The 22706-nt window shown below is 44.4% G+C and overlaps 1 protein-coding gene across 1 annotated transcript in view; it reads right to left on the bottom strand.

Moving 5' to 3' along the window:
• Window positions 1-17130: 17130 nt before the first annotated feature.
• The window catches only part of ADGRE2 (adhesion G protein-coupled receptor E2), a 35199-nt gene continuing 29623 nt past the window's right edge, over window positions 17131-22706 (bottom strand). The window contains exons 19-22 of the mRNA XM_043585911.1: window positions 18927-18993; window positions 18559-18650; window positions 17363-17531; window positions 17131-17277 (exon numbers count right to left, since the gene is read on the bottom strand). Coding sequence (XP_043441846.1) covers window positions 17131-17277; window positions 17363-17531; window positions 18559-18650; window positions 18927-18993 — 475 coding nt within the window. The remainder of the gene's footprint in view (window positions 17278-17362; window positions 17532-18558; window positions 18651-18926; window positions 18994-22706) is intronic.

Below are 22706 nucleotides of genomic sequence, written 5' to 3'. Positions count from 1 at the left end.
TTGTACCTGGGATGCAGGGCTGCTTCAATATCTACAAAACAATTAACATGATTCATCACATCAATAAAAGAAAGGACAAGAACCATATGATCCTCTCAATAGATGCAGAGAAAGCATTTGACAAAATACAGCATCCTTTCTTGATAAAAACCCTCAAGAAAGTAGGGATAGAAGGAGCATACCTCTAGATCATAAAAGCCACATATGAACAACCAAACACTAATATCATCCTCAATGGGGAAAAACTGAGAGCTTTCCCCCTAAGGTCAGGAACAAGACAGGGATGTCCACTCTCGCCACTGTTATTCAACATAGTATTGGAAGTCTTAGCCTCTGTAATCAGACAACACAAATAAATAAAAGTCATCCAAATCGGCCAGGAGGAGGTCAAACTTTCACTCTTCGAAGATGACATGATACTCTATATGGAAAACCCGAAAGATTCCACCAAAAAACTGCAACAACTGATTCAAGAATTCAGCAAAGTTGCAGGATATAAAATCAATGCACAGAAATTGGTTGCATTCCTATACACCAACAATGAAGCAACAGAAAGAGAAATCAAGGAATCAATCCATTTACAGTTGCACAAAAAACCATAAAATACCTAGGAATAAATCTAACCAAAGAGGTGAAAAATCTATACACTGAAATGTATAGAAAGCTTATGAAAGAAATTGAAGAAGACGCCAAAAAAAGGGAAAAAGATTCTATGCTCCTGGATAGGAAGAACAAATATTGTTAAAATGTTGATACTACCCAAAGCAATGTACATATTCAATGCAATCCCTATCAAAGTAACACCAGCATTCTTCACAGCGCTAGAACAAATAATCCTAAAATTTGTATGGAACCAGAAAAGACCCTGAATAGCCAAAGCAGTCTTGAAAAAGAAAACCAAAGCAGGAGGCATCACAATCCCAGACTTCAAGCTATACTACAAAGCTGTAATCATCAAGGCAGTATGGTACTGGCACAAGAACAGACACTCAGATCAATGGAACAGAATAGAGAACCCAGAAATGGATCCACAAACGTGTGGCTGACTCATCTTTGACAAAGTAGGAAAGACTATCCAATGGAATAAAGACACCTCTTCAGCAAGTGGTGCTGGGAAAACTGGACAGCGACATGCAGAAGAATGAACCTGGACTACTTTCTTACACCATACACAAAAATAAATTCAAAGTGGATGAAAGACCTCAATGTAAGACAGGAAGCCATCAAAATCCTCGAGGAGAAATCAGGCAAAAATGTCTTTGATCTTGCCCTCAGCAACTTCTTACTCAACATGTCTCCAGAGGCAAGGGAAACAAAAGCAAAAATGAGCTACTGGGACCTCATCAAAATGAAAAGCTTCTGCACAGTGAAGGAAACAATCAGCAAAACTAAAAGGCAACCGACAGAACAGGAGAAGATATTTGCAAATAGCATATCAGATAAAGGGTTAGTATCCAAAATCTACAAAGAACTTATTAAACTCAACACCCAAAAAACAAATAATCCAGTGAAGAAATGGGCAAAAGACATGAATAGACACTTCTCCAAAGAAGACATCCAGATGGCCAACCGACACATGAAAAAATGCTCCACATCACTCATCATCAGGGAAATACAAATCAAAACCACAATGAGATACCACCTTACATCTGTCACAATGGCAAACATCAACAACTCAGGCAACAACAGATGTTGGCGAGGATGCAGAGAAAGAGGATCTCTTTTGCACTGTTGGTGGGAATGAAACTGGTGCAGCCACTCTGGAAACCAGTATGGAGGTTTCTCAAAAAACTAAAAATAGAACTACCCTATGACCCAGAAATTGCACTACTCGGCATTTATCTACTAGGGATACAGGTGTGCTCTTTTGAACACATGCATCCCCATGTTTATAGCAGCACTATCAACAATAGCCAAAGTATGGAAAGAGCCCAAATGTCCATCGATGGATGAATGGATAAAGAAAATGTGGTATATATATACAATGGAGTCTTACTTGGCAATCAAAAAGAATGAAATCTTGCCATTTGCAACTACATGGATGGAACTGGAGGGTATTATGCTGAGTGAAATTAGTCAGAAAAAGACAAAAATCATATGACTTCACTCCTATGAGGACTTTAAGAGACAAAACAGATGAACATAAGAGAAGGGAAACAAAAAGAATATAAAAACAGGGAGGGGGGAAAACAGAAGAGACTCATAAATATGGAGAACAAACTGAAGGTTGCTGGAGGGGTTGTGGGAGGAGGATGGGCTAAATGGATAAGGGGCACTAAGGAATCTACTCCTGAAATCATTGCTTCACTATATACTAACTAATTTGGATGTAAATTTTAAAAAAATAAAAAATAAAGTTAAATTACTTTTACCCAAAAAAAAAAAAAAAAGAAAGAAAAAGAAAAGAAAAAAATCTAACCTAACTCCGTGTGCACTATCTGAGCAAATAGCAAACTAAAAGAAGAAGTGCATGATGGGGCGCCTGGGTGGCATAGTCGGTTAAGCCTCCGACTTCAGCCAGGTCACGATCTCGCGGTCCGTGAGTTCGAGCCCCGTGTCGGGCTCTGGGCTGATGGCTCAGAGCCTGGAGCCTGTTTCTGATTCTCTGTCTCCCTCTCTCTCTGCCCCTCCCCTGTTCATGCTCTCTCTCTGTCTCAAAAATAAATAAACGTTAAAAAAAAAAAGAAAAAAAAAGAAAAAAAAAGAAATGCATGATATGAGTCTGCATTTTGTCAATAAAATACTTAAAGAGGAAAAAAACGCATAGTAATCAAGGATATTGAAGTTACTACAACAAGGAGCTAATACTGTCAAGCATTAGATTGAAAAAAAATCCTCAAAGTTGGACAGCATTCAATATCGGTTAGACCGGGGTGAAAGAGATATTCCCATATGGCATTAGCATAAACTGATATAAACACTTCATTCAGCCATTTGTTAATAGCTATGAAAATTGACCATACCCCTAGACCCCAGCAATCCCACATCTTTCCAGTGTTTCTCAGAAAAACACTACCATATTCATAGGACGATATTTACAAGAAGGTTGTTTGGATTACATTTGCAAGAATGAAATATTGAAAAATGTGCCAGCAACAGAATGCACAACACCAAGAGTGAACCCTAACTTGAACTATGGACTTTGCACGATGATGATGTGTCAGTCTAGATACATCAATTGTAACAAATGTACCTTCTGGTGAGTGATGTTGATGTCCCTGCTGGGGTACACGTGGGGTATGCGTGTTTGGACAAGGGCTATATGGGGAAATCACTGCTCTTTCCTTTAATGTTGCCATGTACCTATAATTGCTCTTTAAAAAATTAGTCTCTTTTTTTTAACGTTTATTTTTGAGACAGAGAGAGACAGAGCATGAACGGGGGAGGGTCAGAGAGAGGGAGACACAGAATCTGAAACAGGCTCCAGGCTCTGAGCTGTCAGCACAGAGCCCGACACAGGGCTTGAACTCACGGACTGCGAGATCGTGACCTGAGCCAAAGTCGCTTAACCAACTGAGCCACCCAGGCGCCCCTAAAAAAATTGGTCTTTAAAAACATAGAGCAAGGGCACCAGGGTGGTTCAGTCAGTTAAGCGTCTGACTCTTGATTTTCGCTCGGGTCATGATCTCACGGTTGGTGAGTTTGAGCCCCTCATTAGGCTCTGCACTGACATGCTGAGCCTGCTTGGGATTCTCTCTCCCTCTCTCTGCCCCTCCCCTGCTCACACAGGCACATGTGCATGAAAGCTCCATCTCAAAATAAATAAACTTCAAAAAAAAAATCTTTTAAGAAAATAAGCAGAGCAATTTCAGGGCACCTGGGCAGCTCAGTTGGTTAAGTGTCCAACTCTTAATTTCAGCTCAGGTCATGACCTCATGGTGGTAAGATCTAGCCCCAAATCAGGCTCTGCACTGGGTGTGAAACCTGCTTTGTTTTTTAGAATTTTCTGAGGACTCTCAGTATCTGGAATTCAAGAAGGATAGGAGAGAAATGGAGCCGGAAAAATTTTTTTTTAATTTTTTTTAATGTTTATTTTTGAGACAGAGAGACACAGAGCATGAATGGAGGAGGGGCAGAGAGAGAGGGAGACACAGAATCGGAAGCAGGCTCCAGGCTCTGAGCCGTCAGCCCAGAGCCTGACACGGGGCTTGAACTCACGAACCGTGAGATCGTGACCTGAGCTGAAGTCGGACGCTCAACCGACTGAGCCACCCAGGCGCCCCCGGAAAATTTTTTTTATGTTTATTGATTCATTTTGGGAGAGGACAGATGCAAGCAAGGGAGGGGCAGAGAGAGAGAGAGGGAAAGAGAATTCCACGTAGGTCCTGTGCTGCCAGTGCAGAGCCCAATGCGGGGCTCAGTCTCACAAACTGAGATCACAACCTGAGCCGAAATCAAAAGTCAGATGCTTAACTCACTGAGCCACCCAGGCACTCCTGGAGCAGGAAGATATTTAAATAATGGCCAAAAACTCCCCAAATTTGTTGAAAGACATAATTTCTTGATTCAAGAAGTTCTGCAAATTCTAAGCAGAACAAATACAAAGAAAAGCACACCTAGGCATATCGTAATCAAACTGCTAAAAACCAAAGATAAAAAGACAATCCTAAATGCAGCCAAAGAGAAATGACACCTTACATAAAAGGGAAACAGCAACATAAATTTCCCTTGATTTCATATCAGAAACAACTGCAGGCTGGGGCACCTAGGAGGCTCCGGGGGTTAAGCGTCTGACTTCCGCTCAGGTCATGATCTCGCAGCTCTTGAGTTCGAGCCCCGCATCAGGCTCTGTGCTGACAGCTCAGAGCCTGGAGCCTGCCTTGGATTCTGTGTCTCCCTCTCTCTCTCTGCCCCTCCCCCACTCACACTGTGTCTCTCTCTCTCTCAAAAATAAACATTAAAAAAAAAAAAAAAGGAACAACTGCAGGCAGAGGACAGTGTTAAGGGGCCGTAGCAGGGATGCCTGGGTGGCTCAGTTGGTTAAGCGTCCGACTCTTGGATCTCAGCTCAGGTCTTGGTCTCCAGGTCGTGAGTTCAAGTCTTGCGTTGGGCTCCACACTGGGTGTGAAGCCTACTTAAAAATTACATGAATGAATGAATGAATGAATGAGTGGCAGTAGCAGTTGGAACACAGGGACTCACTGGATCAGGTGTGCCATCACATCCAGCCGGCCCTGCTTCAGGGTAGGGTTGTGCTGATGTAGACAGGGCTGCAAGGAGGGCCACTTACATACGAGCCTTCTGTCCTTATCCCATTCAATTTCTCCTCTGTCCTCTCAGACATGCAGGTCCCTGAATTCTGACTCTGACCCCAAGACTTACGTCTGCTCATAATCCAGTTTGGCAAACTACAGCTCGTGGGCTGGCTGCTTGTGTTTGTAAATGAAATTTTATTGGCACAGTCGTGCCCGTTCGTTGATGTTTTGTCTGTGCCTGAGTTTGGCGGGGACAACCATGGAGTTGAGTCATCGTAACAGAGACCATATGGCTCACAAAGCCGAAATATTTCCTGTCTGAGCCTTTACAGAAGGTTTGTGTCGTTGTGACCGAGCCCACGTAGCTCACAAAGCAGAAAGTATTTCACTGCTAGGAGGTAACCCAAATGTTCATTCACAAGAAGTAGTTAAACATGATACAGTCATACTAGGGAATACTCTACAACTGTGTAAAAGCTATATGTGAAAAATGAATTCCACGATGGTACACATAATATGAACCCATTTCTATAACATGCATGGAGATATATAAATATATATGTACATGCATAGAAATAATGATAAGAAAGATGAATATAAAACTATACACAGTAGGGGCACCCGGGTGGCTCAGTCCATTAAGCATCCGACTCTTAGTTTCAGCTCAGGTCATGACCTCGTGGCTTGTGAGTTGAGCTCCACATCAGGCTCCATGCTGACAGCACAGAACCTGCTTGACATTCTCTCTCTCCTTCTCTCTCTGCCCCTCCCCTGCTCACTCCCTCTGTCTCTCTCTCAAAAATAAATAAAATTTAAGAAAAATTAGCACACTTTACACACTCTATGTTAGCCAATTTGACAATAAATTATATTAATAAAATAAAATAAAAGTTTTAGTTGGAAGGAAAAAATTTTTTAACAAAACTATAAACAGTAGACGCCTATAGAAAGAATGTGGGCATGTGTCTGTGATGTAAGGGGGTGTAAATGGGACGTAAGGGGAAACTTTCAATGTATAGATTCCTACAGCATTTAAAGGAATTACAACAAGAAAAAATATAGATTTCTTGTGCAATGAAAAGTAGAACCATTATGTACATATGTGAGGATGCATAAGAAAGGAAATTATTTCTAGGTAGGTAGGATTACAGGAGTTTTTATGGTCTTTCGGACATATTTTTGCCACTTTCTTTTACTTCTGTAAGGGTATTGACAATTTCTTTGTGAATAAAAAATATGTACATTAACCCTTCTGAAAACTGGTGTTTAAGTGAGAAATTTACTCTTTGGGGAAGTCTTACAAAATGCCACAGAGGAGAGATGAATCTAGAAACTAAGTCTTATCTTAAAAGATCCATGGGACTTTGACCTGAGAAAAAAAGAGGAGTTGAGGAAAAGCAATCCATCTTACATAATATAAAATGGAAGGAGAAAACTGGAGGCTGATGGGAGTGAAAAGTAGCACATGTATTGTGCTAGAGAGAAAGCTTCAATTGTGGAAGGCTATGGTTATATCAAGATATGGATGGGTTTGGTCTGCGGACAGAGGAATTTAGACTATTAGGTGATGGAGAAGAAAAGTTGGTATCTAAATAGTACTTTGTAAGCTATCACCATAGTCTCAGACATAATTATTCATAAAGTTTCTATTTGCAGCTCCAGACATTACCAAACAATTCTGTTAAAATTGAAACAGCTGAAGAGAGCCAGAAAACGAGTCTTCATGGATGTTTCTAAACTCCATTGCTAACATGCCTAAAAGTGGTAATGTTATGAGGTACAGTAATGTAAATAACATAACATATTGTGTATTCAAGAAGAGAATGACCCTGCATTAATCACGAGAAATAGAATATTAATGCCCCCAAAGAATTTTGAAGATGAATATTGCTAGAGTAAACTGAACTACCAATTCCTACATAATTAATAGACATTTCTTAATGTTTCAGTATGAAATAAATCCTTGTTTACATCAGAAAAAAAAGAAAAGTAGAACCACTAAAATCTTAATTTATTACAAAGAGAAAAAAGAAAAGAAAAACCCAAGTAAGCAGATTATTACTTCTGTCTAGGGCTGATGAGATTCACACCTGACTTTCACGATTCTCACCCCTACAAAATGGCGTCATCTCTGGATTTGGGGAATAGAAAAATATTTTCATATTTTCCGGACTCTATTTTACTCAAATCTCTCTCTTCACAAATACAACCATATTCCAAACGCATAAACATTTTTGGAAGGGAGAGAAGTCACTTGCTTGTCTGAAAGCTTCCAATCGCTTTACAAGGCACATGGCATAATTCCTTCTCCTCTCATTCTCTTCCCAAAATGCAGATTCCTTCCAAATACCACTTCAAAGAGACTTTCCAAGTCCACCTCTTACCGACCCCTTTCAGGCACTGTCTCAAGATAGTCCCATGTGCGAACATTGATTTTTTAAGTTTATCTCCAACTGGGAACATGTCCTAGCTCAGCTGCTTGCTAACTGTGTGACCATGGACCAATTAGTTCGTGTCCATAAGTCTTAATTTCTTCATCCCTAGAATGGGTATAAAAAAGATGTATGAAATAATCTATTTGGTCACTTAACTAATAACGTGTTTTCTCTTGTGTGTCTGGCAATACGCTATGTGCTTAGCGCTGGATATCTAACAGGCAAGTGCACAAATGAATGGGCCTCCGCGCAAATTAAGGCAAGTGGGATGAATAAAATGAGCACCCTGAAAATTCTTTCCAAAATATAACTCTTGAGATGTTGATTGATGTATCAATGAATGTTTTTTCCAAGTCTTTATAAATTTGGCTTATTTGAAGGCATAATGGGAGAAAAACTTATGATTAGTTAGGATGCTGAAAAATAGAGTCAAGATAAAGATAAACGTGACCGTGGACACCACATATAGCAAAAATCATGGTGGTGTCAGAGGAGTGTCTGAAGTTGGGGGACACTGGTCTAAAGGGTTTCCCGTTCCCAGTGGTTAGTTCCGAATGGTGGTTGTCATGAATGGGAGCCCCCTGGACCAGCTCCAAGTCACGGTCTCCGGCTTTAGACCAACATGGAGGAGGTAAAAAAAAAAAAAAAAAAAGTCACGTGTGCCCCAAATGGATCACCCACCTGGGTGTGGATGACAGTCAAAGAATGAGAGATGGAGACAGAGAGAAAAATGCCCATCAGGTCAACCATGACCTTTTTCTCAGCGTGGGATCCCTAACATTTAGTTTCCCATCATGCTTTTCAAAACTTTCCAAATGTTCTGCATTTTTCTCGCATTCCTTTGGAAATCAGAAAACCCTGTAATGTTCTCTCTGAATAGGAAGTCAGTGCTGTACTCATAACCTTAACAATAGTTGTGTGGGAAATAAGTTTAAGAATTCTCTAACTTACACTTAAGGGTTAACAAAGCATAGGATGGAAAGCCCCCCGCAGCGTGAAAGCACCCAAGGTTAGTTAGCGAGACAAGTAAATTGTTATCCTTAAAGCTGCATGCTCCATCAATCTTAAACTTTAAAGATAGCATCTAATTAGTTATATCGCCTACAGGAAAACACTTTCCATCTGGCGCCAGTATATCATTGTTCTTTGATCACAACTTCAAATGCCACCTGCCCCCCAAACCCTTTGCTTCTTACGCACACAAGTTAATGGCTACTATCTGATTGTTTTCTTCTGCATGTTCGCCGCGTATGTAGAATATTGAGAGCTCAATACCTATGGAGACACAAACCCTATTCGGGGCCCTTGTCTCCTCCCAGACATTAGCCTCTCTCGTTTTCATTTCTGCATCTGCTCTCTTGCTGGACGAGAACTCCGGACTCAAAGTCTGAGCTATAACTGTTCGAAGACATTATATGGCACACCTGCCCATGGATGAGGGGGCAGAGAAGAGAGGTGTGGGCACCTCTCTGCCCTTTTTCTTCTGCTCCTTTTTCTTCTCTTGAAGAAACTCCTCAGACAGATCTCTTCACCAGGCTTCCCCAGGCTCTCACCTTTCCTCACTACTTCTAGTCCATTTCTCCACCTCCCTTCCCATCTTGGTCTGCCAGCATCACTATATTCCCCTACCTCTATCCACCTAGTCCTCCCTAAGTCTGCAAACCCCACCCCCACCTTCTACAAACCATTGCCCACCCCTTCATCATCCCATTTTCTCTCCCATTCCAATCTCCCTAGTCCAGTAACCTCCACCAAGTCCAGAGTCACCCTGCGCCCAATGGCAAAGAACACCAAGAACATTCTGATTCCATTCAAACACCCATCACCTATTTCCTTCCCTGGTCTCATATATCTGCCCAACCCTTCCCATTCTTCTCACACTTTTCCTATATCCCTATTTCAACAGCAGCCTTTCAGCCCCTCACCTGGCACCCTGAGCCCTATCAGGGATGCAAACATTTCTAGCCTTCCTCTGTCTCTACCAAATACTTGGCCCCATATTAAATTCATTATAATTTCTCCCCAAGTTCTCATTCCTTCCCATGCTTCCAGGGCTCCTGTACTTCACTGCCTTCTTTTACAACCACATATTCTTGTTTCCCCTTGTTCTCCCCTCCATCGACCCTGCTTGTGCTCAATGGTTCCAGCCACCTGAGAACCATTGGACTTCTGTCCATCCCAGATTGCCAGATCAATAACCCCCAGAGTGTCCTGGGTGCTCCAGTCCCACCAGCCCACCTCATTTTTCCTCAGGTCCACAAAGCTCCCCCATTTTCCCACCCCCTCCCTTCCTGTTCCCCCAGTTGTTATACCACCTCAGACGTATTCAGCCCACCGTCCTGAATCCCCACAAGCCCTCTAAGGGGCTCCACTCCTGCACCTTCCTGCACCCTCCAGCCACCATTCCTCCATGTCTCCCTCTATCTATCCCCTGTCCCTCCTAGTCTCTCCCATCCATCCCCTACCCCCTGTCTATGGCCATACTCACCCCTGATGCAGTCTCTCTCCAAATCCCTGTTGCTCCCACTTCCCCCCAGCCCCTACACACCACCTAGTGTCTCCCCAGTTCCCTAACACCAGCTTCTCTCAAAACAACCCAATGCCTATCAAGCCCCCTCACCATCCCTGATCTTCCCATCTTCACTCACAAAATATCTCACTTAGTTCTTCCCAGGCCCCTATCCCTACCTATCAGTCTTTGGAACTCCTAGCCCAGAATGCCCCAAAGGAAGGATGACTGATCTAGCTCAGCCCCTAGCATTCGCCAGTGGTCGGTCCCCTCCATGCATTCTATTTTACTACTCCTTCCCCCAATGCCCTGGCTTCTATTTCACTTCTTAAGCCCACCTTTCTGGGGCACCTGGGTGGCTCAGTCAGTTAAGCAGCCTACGTCAGCTCAGGTCATGATCTTATGGTTCATGGGTTCAAGCCCCACATCAGGCTCTGTGCTACAGCTCAGAGCCTGGAGGCTGCTTTGGATTCTCTGTCTCCCTCTCTCTTTGCCCCTTCCCTGCTTGTTCGTTTTCTCTCTCTCTCTCTCTCTCTCTCTCTCTCTCTCTCTCTCTCTCTCAAAATAAATAAATAAACATTTTTTAAAGCCCCCCTCTGAATCCCTGGGAACTTCCATATCCCAGATGCTCTCTCTCACAATCTTACATGGCTAGGACCCAAGCACCCAACCTCTGGATATCAAAGTCGTCCCTGGGACTTGATGACTCTAAGTCTGCATGTTCTGCTGTTTGTGGTTTTGTGGTCCCTGACTTTTAAACTTACCAGTTCCATGACACATGGGCTCCTTAACTTTCAGCTTCTGAAAGCTTCTTGGAACATACTTCTGGTGTCCAGATTCTACGTTCTCTACCAAGGTGCTAAATCCTGATTGAGTCCCTGCTTCCTCGTCTACACAATAGCCATCAGATCAAGGAATGGGGGCAAGTGGTGACATAAGCTGCTCACAGCCGCCCCCCAAAGCAGAGAGCTGAAAGGAAAGACCTCTTCAACCTTGTCTCTTCGTCCCTCACTGCCACCTTTGATGGATGGGTCTTGTACTGGAGCTCTAGTGTGAGAAGTGGAATCTCACTTCAGAGACTTGCCTCATGGCAGTGTCTAACTTGAGGACAGAATTCTGGAGAAATGAGCTAGAAAACAGCCATGCCCACTTGCCCCAGTTAACTCTTGTCTTTGGGTTTCCTACCAGAACTTAGTCTTTATTTTCTCACTTAACATTCAAAAATGACCCATCAGGAAATTAACATTGTTATTCCCATTATAAATAAGGAGACAAGATTTGATAGGCTTTAAAAGTGAAGATAAAGGGACAAATGCTGAGATCTGCCTCCCAAACCGTCACCATCTAGGGATGCTGCTATCAGATAACCCTTGAGCTCTCTCCCACCTGCCCTCCCCAATGAGGGTTTGTCCCATGCCTACCATGTCCCCACAGACACAGGATCCCCTAGACCACAGTACCCCTTTCTTCTGGTTTTCCATCTTACAGATTGTTGTGGACTGAATGTTTGTGCCCTCCTACCCAATGCATATGTAAATTCCCTAACCGCCCCCCCCCACCCCCCGCCATAAATGTTGTACGTAGGAAAATCCGTTGAGGTGAGTTTTCTGGCTCATAGATTGTCAACATCTGGACGCGTCTTTGTAGGAAGGAGAGGCTTCGGTTCAGGGCTTAACCCAGAGTGACCAAGAAACTGAGCCACAGCTGGCCCTTTCTATGTTGGAAGTTTTCTAAGCACACTTAAAGGCACATAAAAATTCCAGATTTTGCAGGAACTGAATGTCAAGCATGGTTGACGTCTTTTACATTGCCGACATGATGAATTTCTTGAAACACACACAACAAAGTCTTACTTGTCCTCTGTCAGGGGCTCAGAGAATAACAGTTCCAGTTTTCCACGGATTTAAGAATATATAATTCAAAGCGTTGTTTTAATTAACCTAGAAAAAATAATATTTTACAAATTATGTCTAAGACCACAGAAAGATAATTTTAAAGTTTCCATTGAAAAAAACAAATAAGAAATTTAAGGAGCCTTCAATTTTTTTGTGAGTTTCAATCATCAAATTTCCTTGCCAGATGGTTATGTCAGAGGATCATCATAAAGGCCATATCACAAAGTACTTTGAGGAACACTGGTCTTCTTCAAAAGTCCCATCTCCCTGCATTTCCTAACCCCCAAGGTATAGAAGACAAGAACAATGAAATGCGCTACAGAAAAAAAAAATGATCTGTTTCAAGATATACGCCCTGGTCTCTCTGCTTCTGAGTTTGTAAAATGTTGCTTTACACATGGAGAAATAAAAGAGAGTGGCGAGGGAAATTAATGCAAGGCTGGAAATACTGTGTGTCGTCAATCACCTAAGATGTAAAGTAAAAAACATGGATTTCTTCTTGTTCCCCCTTATCCTTTCCATTCCCAATATAAGTTACTTCTTCCCGGGTCTACAGGAAGATCACTGTAATTTCTGGTGTTTGAGTGGGGCAGGCTCCCATGCTAATCTCTATACAATAAGTTGATAAAAATTGTGCTTCATGAAATTATGCAGAACTGAACACAAGAGCAAATATTTTGTTTTTCTTGAACGAGGCTTCAGAAAGCCACAGAAGAGATGCCAGGATGAGGCCCTCCTGTATCTTCAAACACTAGAGGCACCAAGTTTTAGGAGATAGCCGAAGATAAAGTCACATTAAGCAATGGAATTGCTTGGTTCTTTGCCCACAAATAGTAGAAACAGCTGATTAGATTACTTACATTTTAGACACCTTCATTGGCTATCTGATGCTAGTTTTCTCACAGAAAGTATGTTTCTTTCCTTCGCTGGGTATATGATCTCAGGGTAGGGAGTAGATATTTACTCAAAAACTATAATATAAGAGTTTTGGTGGTTCTACCATAGGCAAACCACACCTACATACAATAGGTGGGGCGCCTGGGTGGCTCAGTCTGTTAAGCGTCCAACTTCGGCTCAGGTCATGATGTCACAGTTCATGAGTTCGAGCCCCACGTCGGGCTCTGGTGCTGACAGCTCAGAGCCTGGAGCCTGCTTCAGATTCTGTGTCTCCCTCTCTCTCTGCCCCTCCCCTGCTTGTGCTCTGTTTCTCTCTCTCTCTCTCTCTCTCTCTCTCTCTCTCTCTCTCTCTTTCAAAAAGAAAGTAAGAGAAAGAAAGAAAGAAAGAAAGAAAGAAAGAAAGAAAGAAAGAAAGAAAGAAAAGTGAATGGAACAATGGGCCACTAGCTAAAGAATACAAGCAGCCTCTAGATGCTGGAAAAGATGAGAAAACAAAACTCCCCCATAGTCTCCAGGAGGAATTCAGCTCAGCTGACACCTTGATTTTAGTCCCCTAAGACCCATTTAAAACTTTGAACTTCTAAATCTGTAAGATAAATTTTTGTGTGGTTTTCAGCAGTACATCTGTGATAGCTTGTTTACGACAGCAGTAAGAAACTAATACAATCAAAGTATAGGAATGGAAATATCCATCTTCTGGGGCTCTGGAGCAAGGGAAGCTCGGGTCCTAGTCAGGGGATCCTAGGAGCTAGCTCCCAGGGTTGGGAACATGGCCTTGCTGATGCTGAGCTAATTCAAGAACATGAAGGGTTAAGTACTGTTAGCATGCCCTAAACAGAAAGGTGTGGGCTGAGTGTCACATTCTTCCTGAGTAAGCTCAAGCCCCGAGTGGGACAGGGCTGCGATACAGCCAGAATGGAGCATCTCAGATCTTTGGGACCCTTCCCTTGTACAGATGACATCAGCTGCACTGAGGGATGCTGCATTGGTCCTGCCTGGTTACACTCCACATCCTTGGCTGAAAAAGCGTTCACAGTGGGGGGGGGGGGATGTTCAGCCCCCTTCCACCAAAGCATGAGCCCACCTGAAAGCCTGCAAGTGGAAGAAAGTAATTCATTCCAGTTGAGTGAACCCAAGAAAACTGTCTCATGTGTATGGAAGAGAGGAAGGAGGCAGTGAAAGATTTACCGATTTGACCAAGTTCACATAGCAAGCCCTTGATAGAGCTGGTATTTCATTCCAGACCTGTTTCAGTTGGAGAACTAAGATCTACACGATGCTCTTGAGTCATAAGGAAATACTTGGGTGTCAATAAGGAGACATGATGGTCAATAATAAAACAACAGGGCAGAGGGGCACCTGGGTGGCTCAGTTGGTTGAGCGGCCGACTTCAGCTCAGGTCATGATCTCGCAGTCCGTGGGTTTGAGCCCCGCATCAGGCTCTGTGCTGACAGCTCAGAGCCTGGAGCCTGTTTTGGATTCTGTGTCTCCATCTCTCTCTCTGACCCTCCCCTGTTCATGCTCTGTCTCTCTCTGTCTCAAAAATCAATAAACGTTAAAAAAAAAAAAAAAAAAAAAAAACCAGGGCAGAGAATTGTCTTGAAATTCCCGAAAAGCATCATTAATTAATCAGTAGTTTGTTGTAATTTTTACTCCCCTCCTGGTCAGGCAATTCATTCACTCATTTATTCATTCATTTGTTTGCTCATTGGATAATTATTGAGCACTTGGAAAGTTGGTAAGAGATTGATGACCAAGCAAGTTCCTGCCCCTTCTGCAGCTGTGGTGTGTTCATTTAATTTAATTTAATCAGCCACACAGCAATTATGTGCAGAGCATTTCTGTATGCCTGACGCTGTGTGAAATATTGGGGATACATTAGAGAGAAAACCAACACGGTGCCTGCTGCGGCTGAAATCTAGAGGGAGGACAGACACTAACCAAAGAGCAAACACCAAGAGTAAAATGACTCTGACAAATGCTCGGCAGGAAAAGCCTAGGGGCTATGAGAGTGGAAAACAAGAAAATCTGACCTAATCTGAGTGAGAAGAGAAGGCTTCTCAGAGGAATAGACACATGAGCTAAGATCTCAGGGCTTCCATAGTTTTGTGTCAAGGAAAACAAAAGAGTGTTTCAAGGAGAGGAAATATATGCAAAGCCTTTGTTCCAAAGAGGCACAGTGAAGGGGCACCTGGGTGGCTCAGTTGGTTAGGCGAATGACTTCAGCTCAGGTCATGATCTCACGGTTCACAAGTTCGAGCCCCGCGTCAGGCTCTGTGCTGATGTTGCAGAGCCTGGAGCCTGCTTCCAATTCTGTGTCTCCCTCTCTCTCTGTCCCTCCTCCGCTCGCGCTCTGTCTCTCTCTCATAGAGAGAGAAGGGCATGTGAGTAGAATCTAGAGGGGATAAGGATGGAGTGCTTCATGAGAAAGGACTGAGAATCAGTGTCACAAGTTTCTGAGAAAACGTAGGGCCATGGAGATCATTGTGGGTCTAAAAGATGTTTGTTTCGGGGCATGACGGGGAAAAGACACCATATTTGCTAGGTTGAGGGAGTGAGTTTAAGGCAAGGAAATGGAGACAGACAGAAAAGTCAGCTCTTAGCCTGTGGCTAAAAAAAGGTAAGTAGTACATGCTTTTAATTTTTTTTTAACATTTTTTACTTATTTTTGAGAGACAGAGAGAGACAGGGCACGAGCGGGGGAGGGACAGAGAGCGAGGGAGACACAGAATCCGAAGCAGGCTCCGGGCTCCGAGCTGTCCGCACAGAGCCTGACACGGGGCTCGAACCCACAAACTGTGAGATCATGACCTGAGCTGAAGTCGGACGCTCAACCGACTGTGCCACCCAGGCGCCCCAGTGGTACCTGTTTTTAAGATAGAAGAGAACCAAACATGTTTCCTTGACTACAGGAGGAATATTCCCAGATGGTAACAGAGGGAAGGGGAAGGAGAGAGGGAGAATGTGTGAACAGTAACTTAAAGATAACTGATAAGGCATGACAATGGGATCCAAAGAGCAGGTGGAAGCAGTCTCTACTGAGCAGGAGAGAGACTGCATCCATGATACAGGGATGTGAAAAGGATGCACGGGGATGTTTGGTTGGAATAGGCAACGGCATGGAGTTCACAAGGTGTCATCGTGAGGGCTCTGATTTTCCCTGTGAAACAGGTGGTGAGAACATTTGCTGCAAAAGGGGGAAGAGACAGAAGATTCAGGGACAGAACCAGTGGTAGTGGAGGTTGGGTGAACAAGGTAAAGAGAGAAACACAGAAGGACTTCCTGGCAGCACAGGCCGCTCCTTTAGATGGGAAGGCAGACCCAAGGGATTTCACAGAAAGCGGAAGAGGTGAGAAAACGTAGGTAAAGAACTTGGTTAAGGGGCGCCTGGGTGGCTCAGTCGGTTGGGCATCCGACTTCGGCTCAGGTCATGATCTCACGGTTCGCGAGTTCGAGCCCCGCGGCGGGCTCTGTGCCGACAGCTCGGAGCCTGGAGCCTGCTTCGGATCCTGCGTCTCCCTCTCTGTCCCTGCCCTGCTCACGCTCTGTCTCTGTCTCCGTCTCTCTCTCAAAAGTAAATAAACACTTAAAAACTTTTTTAAAAGAACTTGGTTAAGTCTAAACCAGTAGGTGTTGGCTCTTGGTAGCCATCGCCACGAATTATCCTACGCCATTGTTGTTGTTCCTTCCTGGCTCCGCAGTGGGTAGAGGGTGCGGAAAACATCAGGCGGTCTGGTGAGAAAGTCCACGATGCCAGCCAACGCTTCTTTCTGTGTAATTCATAAATACGCACACCAACCTTCCCCGTGGTTGCCTTTCTGGGCCTTTGCCTTTTCTGCTCAGTGACGGTGCGATACGGGTGGGTGTAGAGAAAAAGGATAAGGATAATGCGGCTCTGACGAGAACGCGCATCACCCCTTCAGATCATTGATTCTTGTTTGTTGGGTAGCCATGCCTGCCACACGGCAGGTGTGTAATAAGAGTGTTGGTGTGTAAGAGTTAAGAGGAACATGGCCCTGAGGACTAAGAAGAACATATAGTCTTAAACAAACCTTTCCAACGAGACCGTGGGTAATAGTCCATGAGTCACACGCAAACCAAGGGGGAACCACCCTAGAGCGTCATCTATCCGCTGCATATAAAGTTGTTCAGTGTGACAAGCACTGTACTTGGACAAGGACGGCACTCAAGCGGATCAGTTAGGGAAGGGCTGTGGGAGCAGAACGCGATCCTACCGTGTTGGGGGTGGAGGCATCAGACACGGCCCTGCTGGACAGTGTGTACTTCTCAGACTCGGCTTTGGCTTTCCTGGCCCTTCTAAACCATTTCCTGTACTGCTCCCGGACCTGCAGGGGCGAAGCACGCTCTGGGTCAGCTCACTGGGCGGGGTGGGGACAGGAAGAGTCCTGGATGGGGGCCGGACCGTGGTACCTGCTGGCTGAGGAGGCAGTACACCAGGAAGATGAACATTCCCTGCAGGCTGTTGATGATGGTGAAGAGGTAAGCCATGACGCGGGCAGCTGGCCCCACCTGCAGGAGGCCCAGACACCACGTGCAGCCCAGGATGAGGAGCTGAGCCATCGCTTTAAATGTCAGCATCCTGGGTAGGAGGAGAGAGGAGGCTCGTGATGCACCGGGAGCAACACAAGCCATTCTGCTCCCCGCCCCACGGAGGCTGCTGTCACTCCCTGTCGGTGACGAGTTCTCAGACTGACTTGTGATGGGCTCTGATCTTTACTGTCAGTGATTCCCCACAGCCAAAATGCCACTTGGGACCAGGAGAGTGTCTTGACTTGCATTGAGGAGGATAGGGATACCTCACAATGTAAGTTTCAAAAGTTTTACGGTGCTCCCTGGAGATCCTGAAATTCATTCAACCAACACCACCGAGGAGGCTCTGTGCTGGGACCTGGGCATTAAAAATAACAAAGGCAAGGGGCACCTGGGTGACCCCGTTGAGCGGCTGACTGAGGCTCAGGTCGTGATCTTGTGGTTTGTGACTTCGAGCCCCACACTGTGAGTGTGGAGCCTGTTTGGGATTCTTTCTCTCTCTCTCTCTCTCAAAATAAATAAATAAACAAACAAAAAAAAAAAAAACAAAGGCAAGATTTCTCTTTTCATTTGGAAAGGATAACGGTAGGAACGTGGAAGAAATAGCATTAAGTCTGCACAAAGGTGGCTGGAACAAGGATTGCCCTCGCCTCCCAGAAGATTCGACACTGGCTAGGATTTTCTCCGGAGAAAGGACGGGAACAGGGGTGAGAAGGAGCCTGCACTGAGCGGGGCAGCAAGTGGAGGCTGGGCTGTGGAAACAGCCACAGGCTTTTCTAAGTGCTTCATGGGAACATAAATGTTCCCTGCACCTTCGTCCTAGGATTCCCTGGCAAAAGTCCAAAGAATGTTTAGTGACCAAGGTCAATTCTTCCTGTTGCTGAGGGAAGCGACAAGCTGGGGCTAGAAATGGACAGAACATTGCGGCCAGAGTGCCAGCTCTTCTGACTGAGAAGGTTAACACACCTCTTTACTCTGGGTCCCCTCAGAAGAAACACTAAGGACCACCGAGGCACACGGCTTTGCCCTTTGGACCACCTATGCCCGTGGGGTTGTCACTCTCTCCTCCACCTTACCTTGTGTTCTGGAGGGTGGATACGTCGCTGTTGAGGGAAGACAGCTTGCTTTGCAAAATCCAGAGGGTCATGAAAAACAACACTAAATTGACCTTCGGGAAACCACAGAAGGTTTATTGAGTACAATTTCAATCGGTTGTCTGTCTCCCAGCCTGCCCCACATCAATCTCACATGTAAGTCGTTTTCATATTAAGTAACCGTGTTAGAGCTCATAGTTTTAGAAGCAGTCTTAGAAAACCAAACCCCCCCCCAAAGAAAATGACAATCCAGGGACATTCCTGCCCCTGTCACCGCCCCCCCCCTTATAATTCTGCTCTTCTAATGACCCTCAGCTGAGCATTAAGGATGCTCTGACATCATCACTCACAGAGATAATGACACAGACTGGTCCCAGGAAGCTCCATATAAACATCTTTTCTGGATGGAGCCAGCAGCTGAGCAAGAGAGAGAGAGTAAAAAATGCATTCATCCTGAGGTATGTAGAACAATTATATAAATTCGTTCGTTCATTCATTCATTCATTCATTCATCAACAAATATTGACTCTTCCGTGACAGGCTCTGTCATTGGCAAAGAAAGTAAACAGTCTTAAGACCCACAAATCTCGGGGCGCCTGGGTGGCGCAGTCGGTTAAACGTCCGACTTCAGCCAGGTCACGATCTCGCGGTCTGTGAGTTCGAGCCCCGCGTCAGGCTCTGGGCTGATGGCTCAGAGCCTGGAGCCTGTTTCCGATTCTGTGTCTCCCTCTCTCTCTGCCCCTCCCCCATTCATGCTCTGTCTCTCTGTCCCCAAAATAAATAAACGTTGAAAAAAAAAAAAAAAGACCCACAAATCTCACGTGGAGTAGGAGACACATAATTAAACATACTGTAACAATAAAAATGTGCAGCTATAAGAATGTATCATTGGATGTCATGCTTAGTTTGGAATCTGAGGGATTTGGATGGTGAAGGAAGATTCCCTAAGGAAATTATATGTTTAGCTGAGTTGTTTTTTTTTTTCTGTTGTTTTGTTTTGTTTTGTTTTGTTTTGTTTTGTTTTGTTTTGTTTTAGATAGAGCGCAAGTAAGGGAGAGGTGTGGAAGGAGAGAGAGAGAGAGAGAGAGAGAGAGAGAGAGAGAGAATCTTAAGCAGGTTCTGCGCTCAGCACAGAGCCCGATTTGGGGCTCAATCCCACCACCCCAGGATTGTGACCTAAGACGAAACCAGGAGTCAGACACTCAACTGAGCCACCCAGGCGCCCCTTAGCTGAGATATTAATGGTGAATGATGTTACTGAGATGAACAGTGTTGGAGCAAGGGAGAGGCCCACAAACATGTTAACAGTTCGAGAGAGTCGTGTGAGCCATCCCTAACATGGTTTTAGGGGCCTTTCTTGCACTCTTCAATCTAATTTTTTTTCATCCTGCTGCAAAACCCATCAACTTATTTTAATTTTTTTTTTCATGGCTTTATGGAGATATATTTTACATACCATAAAATTCACCCATTTAAACCACACAGTTCAGTGATCCTTAGAATACTCGCAGAGTTGTGCGACCAGCACCAAAATCTAACTCGAGGACATTTGCAACTCCTTAAGAGAAATTTCGTTCCCGGGGCGCCTGGGTGGCTCAATGAGCTGAGTGTCTGACTTCGGCTCAGGTCGTGACCTCCAGGTTTGTGAGGCTGAGCCCCGGCTTCAGATCCTCTGTCCCCCTCTCTCTCCGCCCTCCCCCCTGCTTTTGTGCTCTCTCTCTCTCTCAAAAATAAATACACATTTTTTAAAAAATAAGTAAAAAATAAAGCGTGAGGACTTCAGCCAAAATCGTTAAAAAAAAGACATTTCATGCACAGAAGCAGTCACTGTGTTCGTACTCCACTCCCATCGGAGCCCCAGGGCACTGTTAATCTGCCTTCTCACCTAATCGATTTGCCTACTGTGAACACTTTACATAAATAGTATCATGTGATATGTGGCCTTTCGTGACTGAATTCTTTCATTCAGCACCGTGTTTTCAAAGTCCGTTCACATCACAGCACATTTTTATGGCTGAAAAAAAATATGTCTCATTCTTTTTCTCACGGCTAAATGATATTCTGTGTGTGGCCAGATCATACTTGGCCTATCCATTCATCAGTTGAGGGGCATTCGGTTGTTTTCAGTTGTCTCCAATTTTGAATACTGCTGTTATGAGCCTTCGTGTACAAGGGTTTGGTGGGGCTTTTTACATTTATTTGCTTTTGAGAGACAGAGAGAGACGGAGCACGAGCAGGGGAGGGGCAGAGAGAGAGAGGGAGACACAGAATCAGAAGCAGGCTCCAGGCTCTGAGCTGTCAGCACAGAGCCCGACGCGGGGCTTGAACTCACAAACCCTGAGATCATGACCTGAGCTGAAGTCAGAGGCTTAACCACCCAGGCGTCTCATACAAGGTTGATTTTTTTAAGTTTATTTCTTTTGAGAGAGAGAGAGAGAGAGAGAGAGAGAGAGAGAACCCCAAGCAGGCCCTCTGCCGTCAGCACAGAGCCCAACACAAGGCTCAACCTCACAAAGCGGGAGATGACGACCTGACCTGCTTAACCAAATGAGCCACTGAGACGCCCCGTGTGTGAACATATGTTTTCATTTGTCTGGGGTATGTACCCAGGAGTGGTGTTGGTTGGTCATGTGGTAGCTTTATGTTTAACCCTGTGAGAAACTGTCAAACTGTGTTCCAAAGTGACCGCACCATTTACATTCCAACCAGCAATGTAGGAGTGTTCTGAATTTTCCACATCCTTGCGAGTAGTGTTTATTGTCTTTTTTTTAACCATTTCAACGAATAGGTATAAAGTAATATCTCATTTACAGTTTCTGACTTGCATTTTCCTGATGACTAAGGCTAGTGAGCATCTTTTCGTGTATTTATTGGCCATTTACCTATCTTTGGAGAAATGTCTATTAAAATATGTTGTCCACCTTTGAGTTTATTGGTTTATTCAAATAATCTCTATAGCCCCCCATGGGGGCTTGAATTCATGACCTCAAGATCAAGAGTCGCATGCTTTTCCAACGGAGCCAGCCAAGGGCCCCTATTTTGACCATTTTTAACTTGAGCTATTTGCGTTTTGTTGGTGAGTTATTTGATTTAATTTTAACACCAGCACAAAACAGATATTCTCTTATGACCACGGATTGGTAATTAATGCATAGAGAGCTTAGGCCTATTGCTGAAGATTTTACTGATAGTGAGAGAATTCACTTTTGATCCTACATTAGGGTAAAGTAGAGAGTGAGCAGGGCATTTCAGAACAGTGGACAGGTGCACCTGGGTGGCTCAGTTTGGTAAGCGACCAACTCCGGCTCAGGTCGTGATCTCATGGTCCATGAGTTCGAGCCCCACATTGGGCTCTGTGCTGACAGCTCAGAGCCCGGAGCCTGCTTCGGATTCCACGTCTCCCTCTTTCTCTGTCCCTCCCCCACTCGTGCTCTGTCCCTCTCTCTCTCAACAATAAACTTTAAAAAGCATGAAAAAAGTTTTAAAAATGAAAAGAGCAATGGACAGTTTGGTAGCCCATTTCAGGACAACTGAAGTATAGACTAAAAAGAATGTAAGCAAGAAAGAACTGCAGTGTCCAAGAAAGACACCTGGAGACAGCTCAGGTGAATCAGGTGAGCATAAGTTTTAGCAGCACGTTGTGGTTAATAGTGCACGTTCTAGGAACTGACCTCCTGAAGGGTTAAACATAAAGCTACTCCTGAGTAGAGGAGTAAGGACCTTGATGAACTTGCTCTCCTTCTAAAACAGCAAAAATACGAGCAAAACAACTAAAACCAACCACTTCGGAACTGTGGCGATTACCCAGCACCACAGAACAAGTTGAAAAATAGTCTAACCAAGAGACGCTACTGAACCTCAATAAGATTGTGGGGAGAGGGGCGCCTGGGTGGCGCAGTTGGTTAAACGTCCGACTTCAGCCAGGTCACGATCTCGCGGTCCGTGAGTTCCAGCCCCGCGTCAGGCTCTGGGCTGATGGCTCAGAGCCTGGAGCCTGTTTCCGATTCTGTGTCTCCCTCTCTCTCTGCCCCTCCCCGTTCATGCTCTGTCTCTCTCTGTCCCAAAAATAAGTAAAAAACGTTGAAAAAAAAATTTAAAAAAAAAAAAAAAGATTGTGGGGAGAAAGGAGT

This window comes from Prionailurus bengalensis, chromosome A2 (assembly GCF_016509475.1).
Source record: "Prionailurus bengalensis isolate Pbe53 chromosome A2, Fcat_Pben_1.1_paternal_pri, whole genome shotgun sequence".
NCBI classification, from domain to species: domain Eukaryota; kingdom Metazoa; phylum Chordata; class Mammalia; order Carnivora; family Felidae; genus Prionailurus; species Prionailurus bengalensis.
The sequence above is the reverse complement of the archived record's forward strand: the minus strand, read 5'-3'. Positions and strand labels throughout refer to the sequence as shown.